At 39.2% G+C, this 16,404-nt stretch overlaps 1 protein-coding gene across 4 annotated transcripts in view; it reads left to right on the top strand.

Annotated features, from left to right (window-relative positions):
• The window catches only part of MYO1E (myosin IE), a 160,115-nt gene that overhangs the window by 73,932 nt on the left and 69,779 nt on the right, over positions 1-16,404 (top strand). For 3 of the 4 annotated variants that reach the window (XM_050967908.1, XM_050967910.1, XM_050967907.1), the window contains exons 2-4: positions 17-160; positions 4,145-4,234; positions 5,448-5,542. In XM_050967908.1, the coding sequence (XP_050823865.1) occupies positions 17-160; positions 4,145-4,234; positions 5,448-5,542 (329 nt within the window). The remainder of the gene's footprint in view (positions 1-16; positions 161-4,144; positions 4,235-5,447; positions 5,543-16,404) is intronic. The other variant, XM_050967909.1, reaches the window with a different exon arrangement.

A 16,404-nucleotide genomic window follows, 5' to 3' on the forward strand; every position in this document is an offset into this window, starting at 1 on the left:
TACATTTTTTTTACAGGGCAGCAAGGGGCACTACCGATATCACTGGCAGAGTCACAATGTCAAACAAAGTGGAGTGGATGATATGGTCCTTCTCTCCAAAATCACAGAGGATTCCATAGTGGAGAATCTAAAGAAACGGTACATGGATGATTACATCTTTGTATCCTTTATGGACATGTTTTTACTGGGGCAATGTGGGCTTGCTGCTATAGATCATAAGACTAATTAATATATATTTATATATCTCCGTCCCTCTATCCATCCATCCATGAAAGCAGATCACTGAAAGATGCTGAGCATTTTATATGAAAGTTCATGTGGGATTTAGCAAAATGCTTTACACATTGAGCAAAAAGTTGCGGCCAGGAGATAGTACTCTTCCATTTAGTAGCACAAAATACCTTTGTTCCTTTGGAGCTTTCTCTCTCTTGGGTTACACTTGTGAAGTTTTTAGTCCTGTGTTTTGCACTGATGAAAGCATGTCTGATACTTCATTTTCTCCCTATAAAAATGTGGCATTTGTATTAAAATTATCAGTCTAACAAAGTGGTGTTATTAAGTGTTTTTCAGAAGAATTCATGGTTAAATCAGACAGGTTAGATTTTAGATTTTTCTGGTAAATACTGTTATTACTTTTTTATCCCTCTCCAGTTTGTGCAGGCTTTTATTTATTTATTTATTTTTAATCTAGAGATCAGCTCCTGAATTTTCAGTTGTTAATATGTCCATCCATGAATGAACATTAGTCTGTGCCACTTGGGGCAGAGTTTACTGAATCTTTCCACTAAATGCTGACATAGTTTTTCATCAGAAAACAATCATTTCATAGGTTTATACTGACATAATGAGTGCGTGGTTTACAATATTGGTGCCCTGGATGTTGTCATTCATCTTTGAATTAAATCCAAAAATGTATGAGGGGAGCATTGCAAATTCACAATACAGAAATTATGTGCAGTGGCTTTTATTTCCTTACTGGCTAACATGACCTCATTTTGCAGCTATTATTCCATAACAATAGATTCTTATGTAGGGCACTAAATACTAATTCTGTATTACACATGCACAGAGGAATTACTTCATCCATCAATTAAATTTTCTGCAGTAAAACACTGCAGCTATGTAAGAGCACACAGCATAACTATATAACAGTTAAGGAAAGGAAGTGAAGTACAGTAGATTCCATTTAATAGCATTCCTGATATTAGCAGCTTCCAGTTAATGGCAATATATTGCCAGGAACTAATCCCATCCCATTAAACATAATTGTTACTAGGGATTTGGAAATTAAGAATAGCATGTGGTTTATTACCATCTCTTTTTGGAAGAAAGGCGCCACCTTCAGGCAGTTTGCAAGGCTGCTGCCCCAGAAGGAAGCGCTGGGATGTGTTGAGCATCCCCTACAGGCAGGTTTTTGGGGCTGCAACTGGAGAAGGAAGTGCTGAGACTTTGCTTTTCTGGCTGCAGCCGAATAAACCAGCCTGAGGCCTGCACTCAGCACTTCTCAGCACCCAGTGCTTCCTTCTGGGGCCACAGCTCTGCAAGAGACCACACAGGTGTGGGGCTGTGAGGGGAGGCCGTGGGCTACACAGTAGCAGGGAGAGGGGCTGCAGCCCAGATGCTGGAGCTGCCCAGTACCTTTCCCTGCACTCTCTGGGCTGCACCCGGCTGTGGGACTGTGTACGAGGAAGGAATTGTTGGGACGTGCTGAGCCCCAACTCCTGGAGAGTGCTGGGAGAGGTAGTATGTGAGCTCCCACCAGGGAAAGCCCTAGCATCTGGGCTGCAGCCCCGCCCCCTCTGCTGCTACCTGCTCTCAGGCAGGTTTGTAGGGCTGCAGGCAGCGAAGGCACAATCCAATGCTTCCTTTCCTGCTGTTGCCTCACAAACCCGCCTTCCACTTATTAGCAACTGCAGATAATAGCAACTTTTTGCTGGCAACTGAGAGGTTGCTAATTAGCTGAATCTACCCAATTCCATATCCATAGTGTGACAGGTTCGATCACAGAAACCCCCTGGGAGCTGCCACCTGTTGTATCAAGACTACTTCTGCTCCTGCTTTCCCTGCCAGCTCAGGACTCCAGAACCCTACCTTGCTGAGCTGGCAGGGAAGTAGCTGGAGCTACTTCTGCTCCAACACAGACCCAGGGTCTGAATTACTTGCCCCAAAGCTGCAGGTTTACCTGAAAGCAGCTAACAGAAGTGCTCTTGTCTTTAACACTCAGATGCCCAACTCCCAAATAAATCCATCTTACCCTGTATAAAGCTTATACGAGGTAAACTCATAAATTGTTTGCCCTCTATAGCACTGATAGAGAGATATGCACAGTTGTTTGCTCCTCCAGGTATTAATACATACTCTGAGTTAATAAGTGAAAAGTGATTTTTATTAAATACAGAAAGCAGGATTTAAGTGGTTCCAAGTAGTAACAGACAGAACAAAGTAAGTCACCAAGCAAAATAAAATAAAATGCGCAAATCTATGTCTAATCAAACTGAATACAGATAATCTCACCCTCAAAGATGCTTCAGTAAGTTTTTTCCTCAGACTGGACACCTTCCAGGCCTGGGCACAATTATTTCCCCTGGTTCAGCTCTTTTTCCAGCTCAGTTGGTAGCTAGGGGATTCTTCATGATGGCTCCTTCCCACCCTTTGTTCTGTTCCATCCCTTTATATACCTTTTGCATAAGGCGGGAATCCTTTATCCCTCTCTGGGTTCCCACCCCCTCCTTCTCAATGGAAAGGCACCAGGTTAAAGATGGATTCCAGTTCAGGTGACACGATCACATGTCACTGCAAGACTTCATTGCCCACTTGCCAGCACACAAATAGAGGAAGACTTACAGGTAAAACACACCCTGCAGACAATTGTCCTGGTTAATGGGAGTCATCAAGATTCCAAACCACCATTAATGGCCCACACTTTGCATAATTACAATAGGCCCTCAGAGTTATATTTCATATTTCTAGTTTCAGATACAAGAGTGGCACATTTATACAAATAGGAAGATCACACTCAGTAGATTATAAGCTTTGTAATGATATCTTACAAGAGACCTTTTACATAAAGCATATTTCAGTTACATTATATTCACTCATTAGCATATTTTTATAAAATTATATAGGCTGCAATGTCACACATGGAATCTGCAGGAGCATTTCAGGTATCAGAATGTAATTACCCAAAGCAGAATTTAACCAGGGCAGTAGTGAAGTCAATACAAACTAGATTTTCGTACAATGACTTGTTTATATTGCTGTATATGCTATACACTATATACAGCTGTATATACTATACACTACATACCATTTGATTTATTTTATAATTATGTGGTAAAAATGAGAAAGTAAGCAATTTTTCAACAATAGTGTACCATGACACTTTTGTATTTTTGTCTGATTTTGTAAGCAAGTAGTTTTTAAGTGAAGTGAAATTTGGGGGTACGCAAGACAAATCAGACTCCTGAAAGGGATACAGTAGTCTGGCAAGATTGAGCTCCACTGCCCTACAACACCATTCTGGGGTGCTGCTTTCATAGTAACTTGTCTAGAACAGTGCCACCTACTGAATCACTAACACCACTTCCTGCAGCACACTTCGTAAGTCTCTTATCAGAGAACTGACCCAACCTGAGAGTACGCTGCTTAACATCTGTACATCAGGTAGCTCCACTGAAGTTTACACCACTGAGAGTTCAGATGGTCCCTTTAAAATGCTGCTTTTTGTCACATTCACAGCAGCTAGTCCTTCTCAAGCTGTCAATAAGACACTCCAAAAGAGGCTAAACTGTTCAAATATATCATTTCCTTTTTTGTATTTTTACTGAAAGTGTCTTTTTTTTTTTTTGTCCTCAGATACAGGCTCCTGAGCTCCACGCTTAACTTAAAAAAATTAAAATAAATATTTTCTGAATCATATGTAATATGTTTGTATTTGTAAGCCTCAGTAATATAATTCTTACTATTAAGGATAGTTCTTCAACAGCACTGATGGGAAACCCAATTGTCTTTGTAAAGGTTTGCTTTATTGATAGATATTTATAGCTCAAAATATTGTATAATACATCACCAGTAATAAGGTAATGCTTTACGAAACTATAGCCACTGACGAAGTCTCATGAACCTTAACTGCTCTTGAATACAGACATATATTGGATCTGTGTTAATCTCTGTGAATCCTTTCAAACAGATGCCATACTTTGGAGAAAAGGAAATTGAAATGTATCAGGGAGCTGTAAGTAAAGTTTCCTATAAGATATTGCAGATATTCAATTGTATGTTAAGGTTCTTCTCTCTTTGTTTGGACTAATGTGAGTATATGTTGACTGGTTTTGGTGGTGGTGGAACTTATTGGCCTAGAAGAACTTAATTTGAATGCATCTAATTTTAGTGAAGTCCTGCTTCTTTTTTTCCCTCTATTTACATGTTGGAGTCACTGAAACAGAGTTAAGCTTGCAAAACAGATTCATTTATTGATTTAAGTTTGACCAAAATCAGGTTTCCCACATCAGACAGTTCCCTTATACCAGAATTTTTCACCAGCTACCTACACCTTAAATCTCTAAAGCTGGACACCAAAACACAGAAGCCAGTTTTGAAAATTGGGCTGTAAGTATGGGGCAGAGGGAGGGCACTAGGACATAGGTAACTCAATCTGCTGCACTGGAATCAGGCTTGTCCATAGACTGAAAACTACTGAATATACTATTCCGTCTGAATGGGCTGGGGGTCCGATGTGGCCAATCAGCTTGAGGCTCTGTGCAGTGGTATAGCTTGTTTATTTGTTATCTTAAGGCCACTTCTGAAAGGGCATAAATTATGTGAGTTTCTCTTGGACAAGTATGTATTTAAGTATTCTACATTTTTTAAATACAGCGTTTACATATCTTAGCCAGGACAAAAATTATGGTTGGGAGATCAATAACAAATCTCAACAGTGACAATGATTATTGGTTGCTATCATGAAAAAGGCTCCTTAGAAAGAACTTATGCTGATTTTAATATGTAACTGCTGAAGTCTGAGGCTCAGGGCTGGTCTACACTACAGGGGAAAATCGATGTTAGATACGCAGCTTCAGCTACGTGAATAACGTAGCTGAAGTCGAAGTATCTAAGATTGAATTACTCACCGTCCTCACGGCGCTGGATCGATGTCCGCGGCTCCCCCTGTCGATTCCGCAACTCTGTTCAGGTTGGTGGAGTTACGGAATCAATATAAGCGCATTCCGGGATCTATATATCGCGTCTAGATGAGACGCGATATATCGATCCCCGAACAATTGATTGCTACCCGCCGATACGGCGGGTAGTGAAGACGTACCCTCAATTTAAGATGCAGAATGTTCTGTCCTAGCAAGAAACTCTTCCATGCTAAATACTTATTTTTTTCTGTGGTATTTAATGTTCTGTCTGAAATGTACATTATATTCCCCAACCCCCTCCCATAGGCTCAGTATGAAAATCCACCACATATCTATGCTCTAGCGGACAACATGTACAGAAACATGATTATTGACAGAGAAAACCAGTGTGTCATTATCAGGTAAGAAAACAGCTGTTCACCTATTAGAGCTGCTAGTTTAAAGCTTTCTCAGAAGGAAGCAGGATCTCATTTTATTGCTAGATTCCCTTAATTATATAGAATTATCCATTTGTGTTTGTTTTGTGGGGGATCTCAGATAATATTGATGATGTATTATTTATTTTGGAAGTTTAGAACCCTGGGAGCATTATGGAGCTTTCTAATTGACCACAAGTGATGTCGTAGCTATGTTTAATAATGCTTAGTAAATGTACAGGCTGAATGCTTTCCTTTATTTTTATATATAAAAATTCAATTTCAGATAAGCAGCCAGATACTCAAGCAGAGAATTTTTGCATTTCTCATATGGTTAAAGTCACTTAGTCTTTGACCTTGTGCCCTTTAACACCCCGAAGGCATAATATAATCACCCACAAATAGGCCCCCTTTCATTTCTTACTGCAAAATTATAATGCACTGTACACTCGCAATCAACCGCATTCAGCACAAATGCAACCTTCTAGCACGTCATCTGGTAAAAGAAGAGTCTTGTAAATTCTTTGAGGGCATTACCATTCTTCTTTTTCTCTTTCATCAATTTTATATTAGTATTTATATATATGAAAATTGACTATTTCAGGATTTTTTGGTTCCTCATTTTTGTTTTATAATGTTACCTTCGTTTGTAGCTTAACAAAAAGAACCCTTCCCCTCCTCAATGCCTGACTCGTGTCAAGGGTCCCCTTTCCAAAACTACAGTGGCTCTGGAGAACGTATATGAAAGGGACATGATTACAAATAAAACCATGCTAGACGGTTTAAAAACTGGCTTTTCATAATTTCCCAATCAGCTCTATTCAGGACTTCCTTTCTACTTCATTCCCACAGGGATTTTGCTGTATATGAGGTAATTGTTAGTGGGTTCTACTGTATGTGAAGTTGTTATGGACTATATTTAACAGGTGTCACCTGTTAAAGCTGCCCTGAACCTTACTTAGTTTTTTATAAAGTCATCACTAAATCAAACAGTGCGTCTATAACTTCCGGTCTGAACCAAAAAGTATTTGGAATGACCCCTCAGCTATGCCCAGGAAGTCTTCCACTGTCCCTGTCCCCACCTTAGTTTAGATCAGCAGAAAGGTATTTAAATTTGTAACAGCCCTCAAAGAACTATCTGTCTTATGGGGATAACCAGTGAGTTCAGTCTACTCTAGCCACCCCTCTTATGCCAGGGGCTTTCAGAGGTGGCAAAGAGCTAGTTGTGTCAGCCAACGTTTCCTCATACCAAGGAAACTTACAGGCACCTGGGGAACTTTTTGGCCTCATTATGTCACTGGAGTGGTGCAAAGGAGCCAGAGCAGGGGCCAGGGTCTGAGTCTTTGTATCTGAAGGAGTTCCTCATACAAGGTTTTCTGCTATCATATTGAATGCCATAGTGTGAAAGCAGAGATCATCTTAACATGTGTCACAGATGAGCTGCACCTGAAAGCCTGCAAGGAGGAGTCTTGTGAAAATTCTTCATACTTGTTGAATTTCTTTTTGAGCTGTGACTCATAGTCATGGCCAAGCTCCCAAGGGTGACATCCCATAGTAGAAAAGTGTATGGGTGCTCCTAGTACTGGAAAACAAGAGCATGTAGCTCCTTGGAAATAATTGATTATACATATGCTCAGCCTCCCCCCCCCCCCCCCCGCGCTTTCTTTTTAGCAATACTAGAGTTATTTGGTCCCATTTCTAATGTTCATAGATGTTAGAAACAAGTAAATTTTGTTTTGCTTTGAGCTTTGGTCCTTCAAATCCAGAGCTTGGGGTAGTTCATATGCAGGTCCAATTTATCTGAATCCCCAAAATTTGAGGGTTCAGAGAAACAATTCTGGATTTGACCTCCATAAGGGCCAGGCTTTCAAACATGCCTAGCACCCAGAATGTCAAGGTCTTTGGAAAATCTGGACAGTTATTTAGGTGCCTGAATTGTGACAGCTGAGTTCGTTTATAAAAGCCAGACCCTGATTGTGGGTAATGAGCTCTTTTGAAAGTCTGACCATTCTGTAAATAAAGGACGGTTTGTGGTCCCTGAGACGTGTGCACAGCCTCATCACACTCTTCCTGTGTTGTGCTTGATACATTTGAAGGGTATAACAAGAAGGAAAGAAAAAAATCATTTTCATTGACATTATATACAAAATGTTCCTCTTCCTTGTTGCATGTTTATTTTTCCTAAGATTATTTTTGAGAGATAAACACAGGAAAAGCAGGAGACTATGTTTCCAGATGCTTTTTATGTTGGTGTTTGGTTTTGGGGACAACTCTGAATGGTTCACTGCTGGGTTGTTAGATTTGTCAAATCAAAGAATTCAGCTGGTCGTACGGTTCGTTTTAGTTCATTTTATATTTTTGTCCCCTTGATCAAATTCCATCTACATTGCTTTGGATTACTCAAATATTCTTCTGATTATAACATCACAGCTCCTAATAGTTACATAGTTACAAGATGCAAAGCTGATCCACGTCTCATTCACTAGTCTAAATTTGGAGTGACTCTACTGAAGTCGATGAAGTTATAATGATGTAAAAGTACACCACTCTCTTGCTCTGGCATTGCCAAAGAAATGCTTCTGTGGGTAGCCTATTAGGGAGCATTCTTAAAAGATATCCAAAATAGGTCCATCTCTTCTTCTGTACCACTTGTTATAGGCAGCTGTGCCCATTCTAGGACTTCTTTATTACTGATTATATCTGGCCATTTTACATTGAACATTCTCTGCAGACACCTGTAATGAAAGCTGTTCAATTTGCATTGAATGGACTTACTGTTTTCCAGGACTCTGCTCCATAGAAGAGGACACTTAGGACAGTGTTTCTAAATATCTAAAGTTTGGTGGTTTTGTTAATCACATTGGACTTCCCTACTGTATAGAGTTTTTGAAATACAGCAGTTGCTTTTCCTATTCTGGACTTTACATCAAACGTGGAATCACCAGAATTGTGAATGATACTACCCACCTAAGTACATTTAGTGATGTTTTTCAAGGCTTTACCTTCCAAGTAGATAAAATCATTGGTAGGTAAATTAATTTTCATAACTTCATCTTTGATTTATTAATAATATCTAATGGCTTGGCAGAATTTGCAAGACCATTTGTCTTTTGCTGCATATCTTTAACTGCTTATTCATAAGACAAACAAAGTCTGCAAAGTCTAAGACTCCAAGCTCCCAGTCTATTCATGCAGTATCCGTTTCCATACTGACAATCTGTCACATAACAAAGTCAATAGCAACGACAAACAAGATGGAGAACAAGATGCAACTTCGCCTGACACTACTGTTAACATTAAACCAGTCCATTAGCTTCTAGTTTATCTTTACTGCACATTGAATGTTCTGATACAAATTTTTAATAATTTGAATGAATTTGAATGATTTTGTTGTTTAATGTTATCTGTCACCGTGATTATCTACATTGTCAAATGCCTTTTGGAAACTCAGGATTACGGAGGGCGGCCATTCATTGCTTTGCTCTACAATAGGATGAAGAGTTGGTCTACACAAGATCAATTTGTCAAAAACCAACTTGTTTGTCTCTAAATCTGCTTAGGGTGATTGCATAGAAGACTTTCCCCTGGGACTGAAAGCAGCATAATCCCGTGCCACTTGTTACAAAACTCAAATATCCTTTTTGGGGGAGTTTGATTGTAATCCCTCGGTGTATTCTTTCTGCCAGACCAAATTGAAGAGGCATAGCAGGATTTTCATACTGCCCCTTCCACTTGCTTTAAGCAGTTCTGCAATTTGGTCTTTACCTGGCAATTTATTGTTCTTTAGACTTTCAGTAGCTGCTTTAAATTCATCCAGAGTAATTTCCTCACAGCAAACATCGAGCTCTTCTGTCTTCTCTACATTACTGAAGTTAAATGTTATTTTTGGTGAAAGTATACTAAGAATGCCATGGAAATGTTCTGCTCTGGTTTTCTTTTATTCATATAAGGTAGTTAGGGTTTTCCTTTGTTTATCTTTTATTGGTCCTTCCCTTCTGCAGCTAAAATCTGAAGCTATTCATTTACTGTTTTGAAAAAAAGCGTTCTCCTTTCCTTTCACTGATGCCATTTCTGCATCCAGTGCCTGTTTATCGATATATGCTCTTTTATCCTTCCTGGCTGATAGAAGGGTGAGACAGCCAGTTTCATCTAGTTAGAATATACTGAGTCTTGTCATATATCTTTCAAGGGAGAGACAAGCCTGTTTTATTTGTGGAATAATTACCATGTGTGTTAAGAAAACTGTACATGTTTCTAATTATAGCTGAAGAACATTGAGCTATTATGAATGATTGTGAACAATGTAAACAATGAGGCTATTCAAGGGTTGGATTCTTCCTGGCCTGGATGCAGGTGCACAGCGTGTGTCCAGGTGGAAGGGGGAAGGGTGCAAGGAGCCTTTCTTAGCACCATTTGTGTGGCCCTTGTAGCTGCTAAGCAGAATCTCAGAGTCCCTGAGATCAGGAGAAACAGGGATTGCTCTATCCCTCTTTTCCCAGGGCCATGCAGTGCTTTTTGGAGGAAAGAGGGCAGGAGGGGCAGAATGTCACAAAAACGTGGTTTGCATCTCCATGAAAGGCAAGAATGACATTGAACCAGCTGTTCACAAAGATATGTTTGCATGGAATATTCATTTATAAACATGAGACCGTTTTCTATTATCTGAGCCATACAGGTGATGGGCAAATCCTTTATTCTGCTTATCCATGGCAATTGAGTGGTTAAAGAGTTTGGATATTTGACAATTTTAGTTACTAGTGCATGCATCTGAAATTCACAAGAGGCAACAGATCTGTCTGTGCACTTGTTCCCATATATGGAGGGGAGAGTGGTTTGAAGTGATTTGTCGTGTAGCCATAATGGCCAATATGTTATTCACAATAAGCAGTTTAGGCTTCAGCAGCAGTTTGACATTTCATTTCATTTCACTGAGTTTTGCTAAGGCATACAACATGGTGATTTATTTAAGTGTATATTATTTGATCTAGCTTCTGTATTCCACTCTAATAGCCTGCTGAGCTGTTCCTCCCCCCCCCCCCCCGTTCCAAAGAAAAAAATGGCTGTCCTTCAGTGTATACCTAAGAACTGCCAAAAAAAAAACAACAATTCACTCGGCTGAGATTTGAACTATGAAGGGTTGTCTGGAGACTTGTTTTGATGTGGTTTTTAATTCCCTCTAGAGCATCATTGTCTTGTGATCATGGCAATGGATGTTATGATTAGTAATTCCTGTTTTGTTTGAGATAATAGATATGTTCTTCAGATTATCCTTAAAGGGGTATGTTTCTGCAAAGGTGGAAGCTTTATTTCCCTTTTTTATCAGTTCGGGCGACTTATTCCATGAAGTGTTTTAGTGTGCTGTGAAGAAATTTCTCAATTCAAGTCTCTCTTCCTGTTCTTAATATCAGCTTAGTTTTCATCTGCATCTGGTAATGTTTTCTTACAAGAAGGCTACCTATCATCACCTTAGGATGGTACAACAACTTTACTCATGTTAATTTACTTTAATAGAGACTTCTTTCCACTTTACCCCTTTCAGTAAAACAATCTGACTAACTCTTTATCTTAAATTGGTTAAAGTCAGTTTAAAAAAATCTAGTCCTGCTGCTGCATTGCAAAGCCCATGCAAGCCTCAAACAATTGATTTTCTGAAAACTTGTGCAGGGGAGGATGCCTCTGGAGCTGTGATTGAATCTTACTGATGGCAGCCACTCAGGAAAAGGCATTCACACACAAATCTTCAACATGTTAAGGAACACTGGCAAAAGCCATCAGCAGTATGGGGAGAAATATTTGTATGTAGCAAAGCTGATAGGGATGCTTTGAACAAAACTAAAGAAATGAAACTTTACATGTAGACTCCTTCAAACACAGCAGAATAATATTTTACATCTGCAGTGTCCTTGGTCGGTAGATCTAAGAGCGCTTTGTGTACATTAACTAAAAAGTTCCTCAATGTCCCAATCATGTAGATAAGTATTATCCCTCCCATTCTGCAGATGGGGAAATTTGTGCACGGATTTTAAGTGACTTCCCTCAAGTCACACAACAAATTAGTGTCAGAGGGGGGGCATAGGAGTCAGAAGTCTTGATTCCTAATCTCCTACTTTAATCACTAAATTACACTTCCTCTCAATGATGAAGAAGTGGAAATAAGTTTCTGCATAATTCATTAGTTTTCTTCTGAGTTCAGTGAAGTTTTAAGAGACTGCGTTATGCAAATTTTTACTCTTCCAGAGTAGCAACTACTACTGGAAAAAATTGGGTAGACCTATAAAACATTTTTTAATTATTAGGAACATATCAAGAAAGTGAATTTGATTTCCAGTAAGGAAAGACTACAGGTGTTGATCTCTAATTACTCTCGCCCCTCGCTCCACCGATATGGTCACAAGGTGCCCGTTATCTACCGGGTAATGAGCGTTGGGATAGGGCGGAGGCTCGATCACTGGATATCCCCGGGAGGGGTGACAAGTGCCCTGAAGGTAGCATGGGGATAACGCAAACAATGAGTCGTGGGGTTAAAATTGAGGGTTTATTGAATGGGTCACAGGTGCGGATAAGGAGCAACTTAATACTAGTTACAACTTGGGCCTACAATACAATACTAGAACAAATAATAAAAATACTGCAATTACAAACAGAAGCTGACCCTGGTACCGCTCTAAGTCCCAGTGCTTATTCAGGTCCTTCCAAGGGTTAGTAAAGGTGCTATTGGTGCTATTATTAAGCATAAATGCAATTACTCGTCTAAGTAAAAAAAATGCAGTAAGACAGTTAAAGATTGCCGTGAGACTCCGGCCAATCCCCCTTGCGTTCAAGGTTTCCTGGTCAGTGGGTTTCCCCTCGCAGGAGCCTTGGGGCGGCTAGAATCGGCTTTCGTCTTCGGCTTACAACAGACGATTACAGGCTCAGTTAGTTAGCAGAATTAGCAGCTAGGCATACTTACACACACAAACCACAAAAGTTTCATCACCACCGGCAAACGGGTAGGCTTCTGAGAACACGGAGCCGAGGGAGACCTCGAGTTGATCAGGCTCGGTTACGGATACGGGTCTCTGCGTCTCTCCCTGCCCACCGCTTGCACGGTGGGCAATTTATAAGGGTAATGACGTGTTCAGCTTTTTGGCCAGGTTTCTCCTAAATAGGAGATTTACAGATGTCTCATTACCACCCTCATGGGGGGGGCTGTCAGGAACTGGCTGACCACAAAATTTGCCTAGCCCCAACGGTTACTTTCGGGGAAATGCCTCTTGTTTGAGAGTACGTGTATGCTTGTTTCCTGAACATGGAGGCCAGGGCAAACACTGCCTAGGGCTGTGACACTAACATGGGCACTAACAACAGGTTGAAAATTAATTATGTCAGTGCCACTAACAATTTATTTTCCATAATCCAGTTTCTTCCTTTTTTCTTTTAGAATATATACCATATTTTCCAATTTTTATAACAGCTATATATGGAAACATTTCCTACTATAACATGAGATTATTTCAAATGAAATGTCATTTTTATGTTTCTCTAATGAACTTGAGCCATTATAGCCTGCTCAATTTAAGAAACACGCATTTCTAGGATATATAAGATAGAAAATAGAGCGTGTATTATTTTATAATCATTGGAGAAGTAAGAAAGCAGAAAGGTGTCTGTGGAAAAACTGCTCTAGGTGAATCATTTACTGGAATTATCACAATTTTCAAGGCATTTGACTAATTTTGTGCTTGACTCAGGAGAAGGCAAGATACTATCAAACAAAGTGCATCAGATGCAGTTGTTGCAGCGTATAAATAATGTATCGTCATCATCATATTGCAGTTCTAGTTTAATATTGGCAATTTACTGGTCTCTGATCAATAAAACTGTAAAAACCAGGAAAAGTATGTGCGTGTATAAATCTAAAGTAAACTGTGAAAAGGCAGGCTTGAAACCAAAGTCACATTATTTAAAGTATCACTTAAATCCAGAGACTACAAATAAAATGGAACTAAATTCCTCCAAGTTAATGTTCATGGCTACCACTATTATTTAAATGAATAATACAAACCACACATAATTTGAAGAAAGGGGAGGGGGATAAATTATACAGTGAAGAAATCTTTTGTTTAAAGTGATTTATGACACTGTTTTAAATGAGTTCAAATTTATTAAAGGCTGTGTTATTTGTCTTAGCATTTCTTTCCCCTCATTCTCTGTAATTTGCCCTGAAGGTTACTACAGCATGGTCTTGCAAGGTATGCCCCAAATGGGATACTATAGCTTAGATATAATGGTGACTTTAGGGATCCATTTATGGGCTTCCCCATGTAAAGGTAGTTGTAAACAGCATGCTAATGTTGTCTGGGAGGTATGCACCTGTATCCGACTGACTTTCGATTGGAGTTGTGTACCTAGCCTCCTGTGGTTCCTTTTGAAGGTTCTAGCTGTTATGTTGAGCTGCTATGGTTAGATACAGATAGAAATCGAACCCTTCCAAGCCTATCGATAAATGTCAGTAAATGTTGATTTCACTGCACACGCATAAATCAGTGGAAAATATTTCCATCAATAATCTTCAGCATTTACAGATAAACAAAGTAAGAAAAATACTGGTTGAGAACTTTCTAGCATCAAAATGCAGTGGTTTAGACTTTTGAGTTAGGCTTGTTACAAATGGACTAGTGAATGAATAGTAAAAACAGGTCTGATTGGGTGATTTAAGGATATTTAGTTTATGTATTTTGGCATGGGATATTGACAGTTTGTGTTTTAACAGTTTCTAAAGCTTTAACTTTTTGAATTTCACTGTCTACTGTCAGTATATAATTCTGACTCCCCATAATTTCATGCAACTGAAAATTTAAATAGCTGCAAATCTTAAAAAAAACTTAAAAACAAACAGTGATATTACCTGTCAATTATAAAAAAAAATAAAAATTGAATTCTGCCAAGCCTAGATACTGTATCACTCAGGAAATGTCCTTGAAAATTATTGGTTGCTAATGGGGAAAACTGTATTTGGAATGAGAGTATTCCAGGGAGCGTAGCAGGAAGTAAATAGCATCTCTAGTAGGTCACAGTACTAAAGGCATAATTCTATCTAAAGGAGGACATCTTTTAAAAGTGAAAGTGTAATTGGTGGTTCATTTTGGAATGCCACTTCAGAAAGGCTTTTTGTTTTCTCTCCTGTTTCATTTGACTCTCTTTAAAAAAGAGTGAGATACAATATGAGCTTAGATACAGCTTGGTTCTTAGTGAGAATATAACATGGAACAATCAGTTGCACACATACAAAATGGGAAATGACTGCCTAGGAAGGAGTACTGTGGAAAGGGATCTGGGGGTCATAGTGGATCACAACCTAAATATGAGTCAACAGTGTAACTCTGTTGCAAAAAAAGCAAAACATCATTCTGGGATGTATTAGCAGTAGTATTGTAAGCAAGACATGATAAGTAATTCCTCCACTCTACTCTGCACTGATTAGGCCTCAGTGGAGTATTGTATCCAGTTCTGGGTGCCACATTTCAGGAAAGATGTGGACAAACTGGAGAAAGTCCAGAGAAAAGCAACAAAAATGATTAAAAATCTAGAAAACATGACCTATGAAGGAAGATTGAAAAAACTGGGTTTATTTAGTCTGAAGAAGAGAAGACTAAGAGGGGACCTGATAACAGTTTTCAAGTACTTAAAAGGTTGTTACAAGGAGGAAGGAGAAAAATTGTTCTTAACCTTTGAGGATAGGACAAGAAGCAATGGGCTTAAATTACAGCAAGGTCGGTTTAGGTTGGACATTACGAAAAACTTCCTAACTGTCACAGTGGTTAAGCACTGGAATAAATTGCCTAGGGAGGTTGTAGAATCTCCATCATTGGGGATTTCTAAGAGCAGATTGGACAACCATCTGTCAGGGATGGTCTAGACAATACTTAGTCTTGCCTTGAGTGCAGGGGACTGGACTAGAGGACCTCTCGAGGTCTTTTCCAGTCCTGTGATTCTATGATCCTGTAGGGAACTGATTTAATTCTTCTCATGTCTCCATACTTTTAAAAAATTGCTGATCCAGACATACTGCTTTCTTTCTTCCTGCATACTCAGCCAGTGTCCCTCATTTTAGTCCCGAAATTACCCATGCTCCACACAAATTGGGAGCCTCCTCATTCTTGTTGAATATGAGGACTGATGTGTCTTGCACCAGTACAAGTGTAAATTAGGACTAATTCCATTAAAATCACAATTTTTAAGTGTGAGATCAGAATCATTCCCCATATGTAGTATCGTCTTAACCCATTTCAGTTCAAACACAGAACCTTTTATTTCCCCTTGAGAGGTCCTGTGATCTTTGTCCAAATGCTAGCAGTAGATGAAAGGGACTCCTAATCTGTTGCAAGATGTATCCTAATGTCACCACTGAAATGAAATATTTTAAAGGAAGGAAGGAAGGAAGGAATTGTGAAAAGTTAGAGTGGAGTATTAAGCCTTCTCGTAGCCTGTGTCAAGAGGCATAAGACCAGGAAGATAGTTCTCAGTGAGTCATTATTAATCACATCCTGAATGACGATTTCATTCAGGAACGTCTAAAAACAAAAAGACTCCTGTGGAATCTAGGCAGATGGCTTCCCTTAAAACATAAGGCTGGGATTTTCAATGGAACCTAAGGGAATTAGGCACACTAATCCCACTAAAATCCTATGGTAATTGGGTTCTTAGCCCCTTGAAAAATTTCAACATAAGTATATTAACTTCTTTGTTTTAATACTTTCCCTTTTTATATGTCTGGTGAAGATTTCGTGTGTGTGTATGTAACATTATTTATTCTATGTCATTCAGTGACAAACATGCCCCAGAAGTATCATGTTAGAATGTTATAT

Source organism: Gopherus flavomarginatus, chromosome 9, assembly GCF_025201925.1.
Source record: "Gopherus flavomarginatus isolate rGopFla2 chromosome 9, rGopFla2.mat.asm, whole genome shotgun sequence".
Classification (NCBI taxonomy): Eukaryota; Metazoa; Chordata; order Testudines; family Testudinidae; genus Gopherus; species Gopherus flavomarginatus.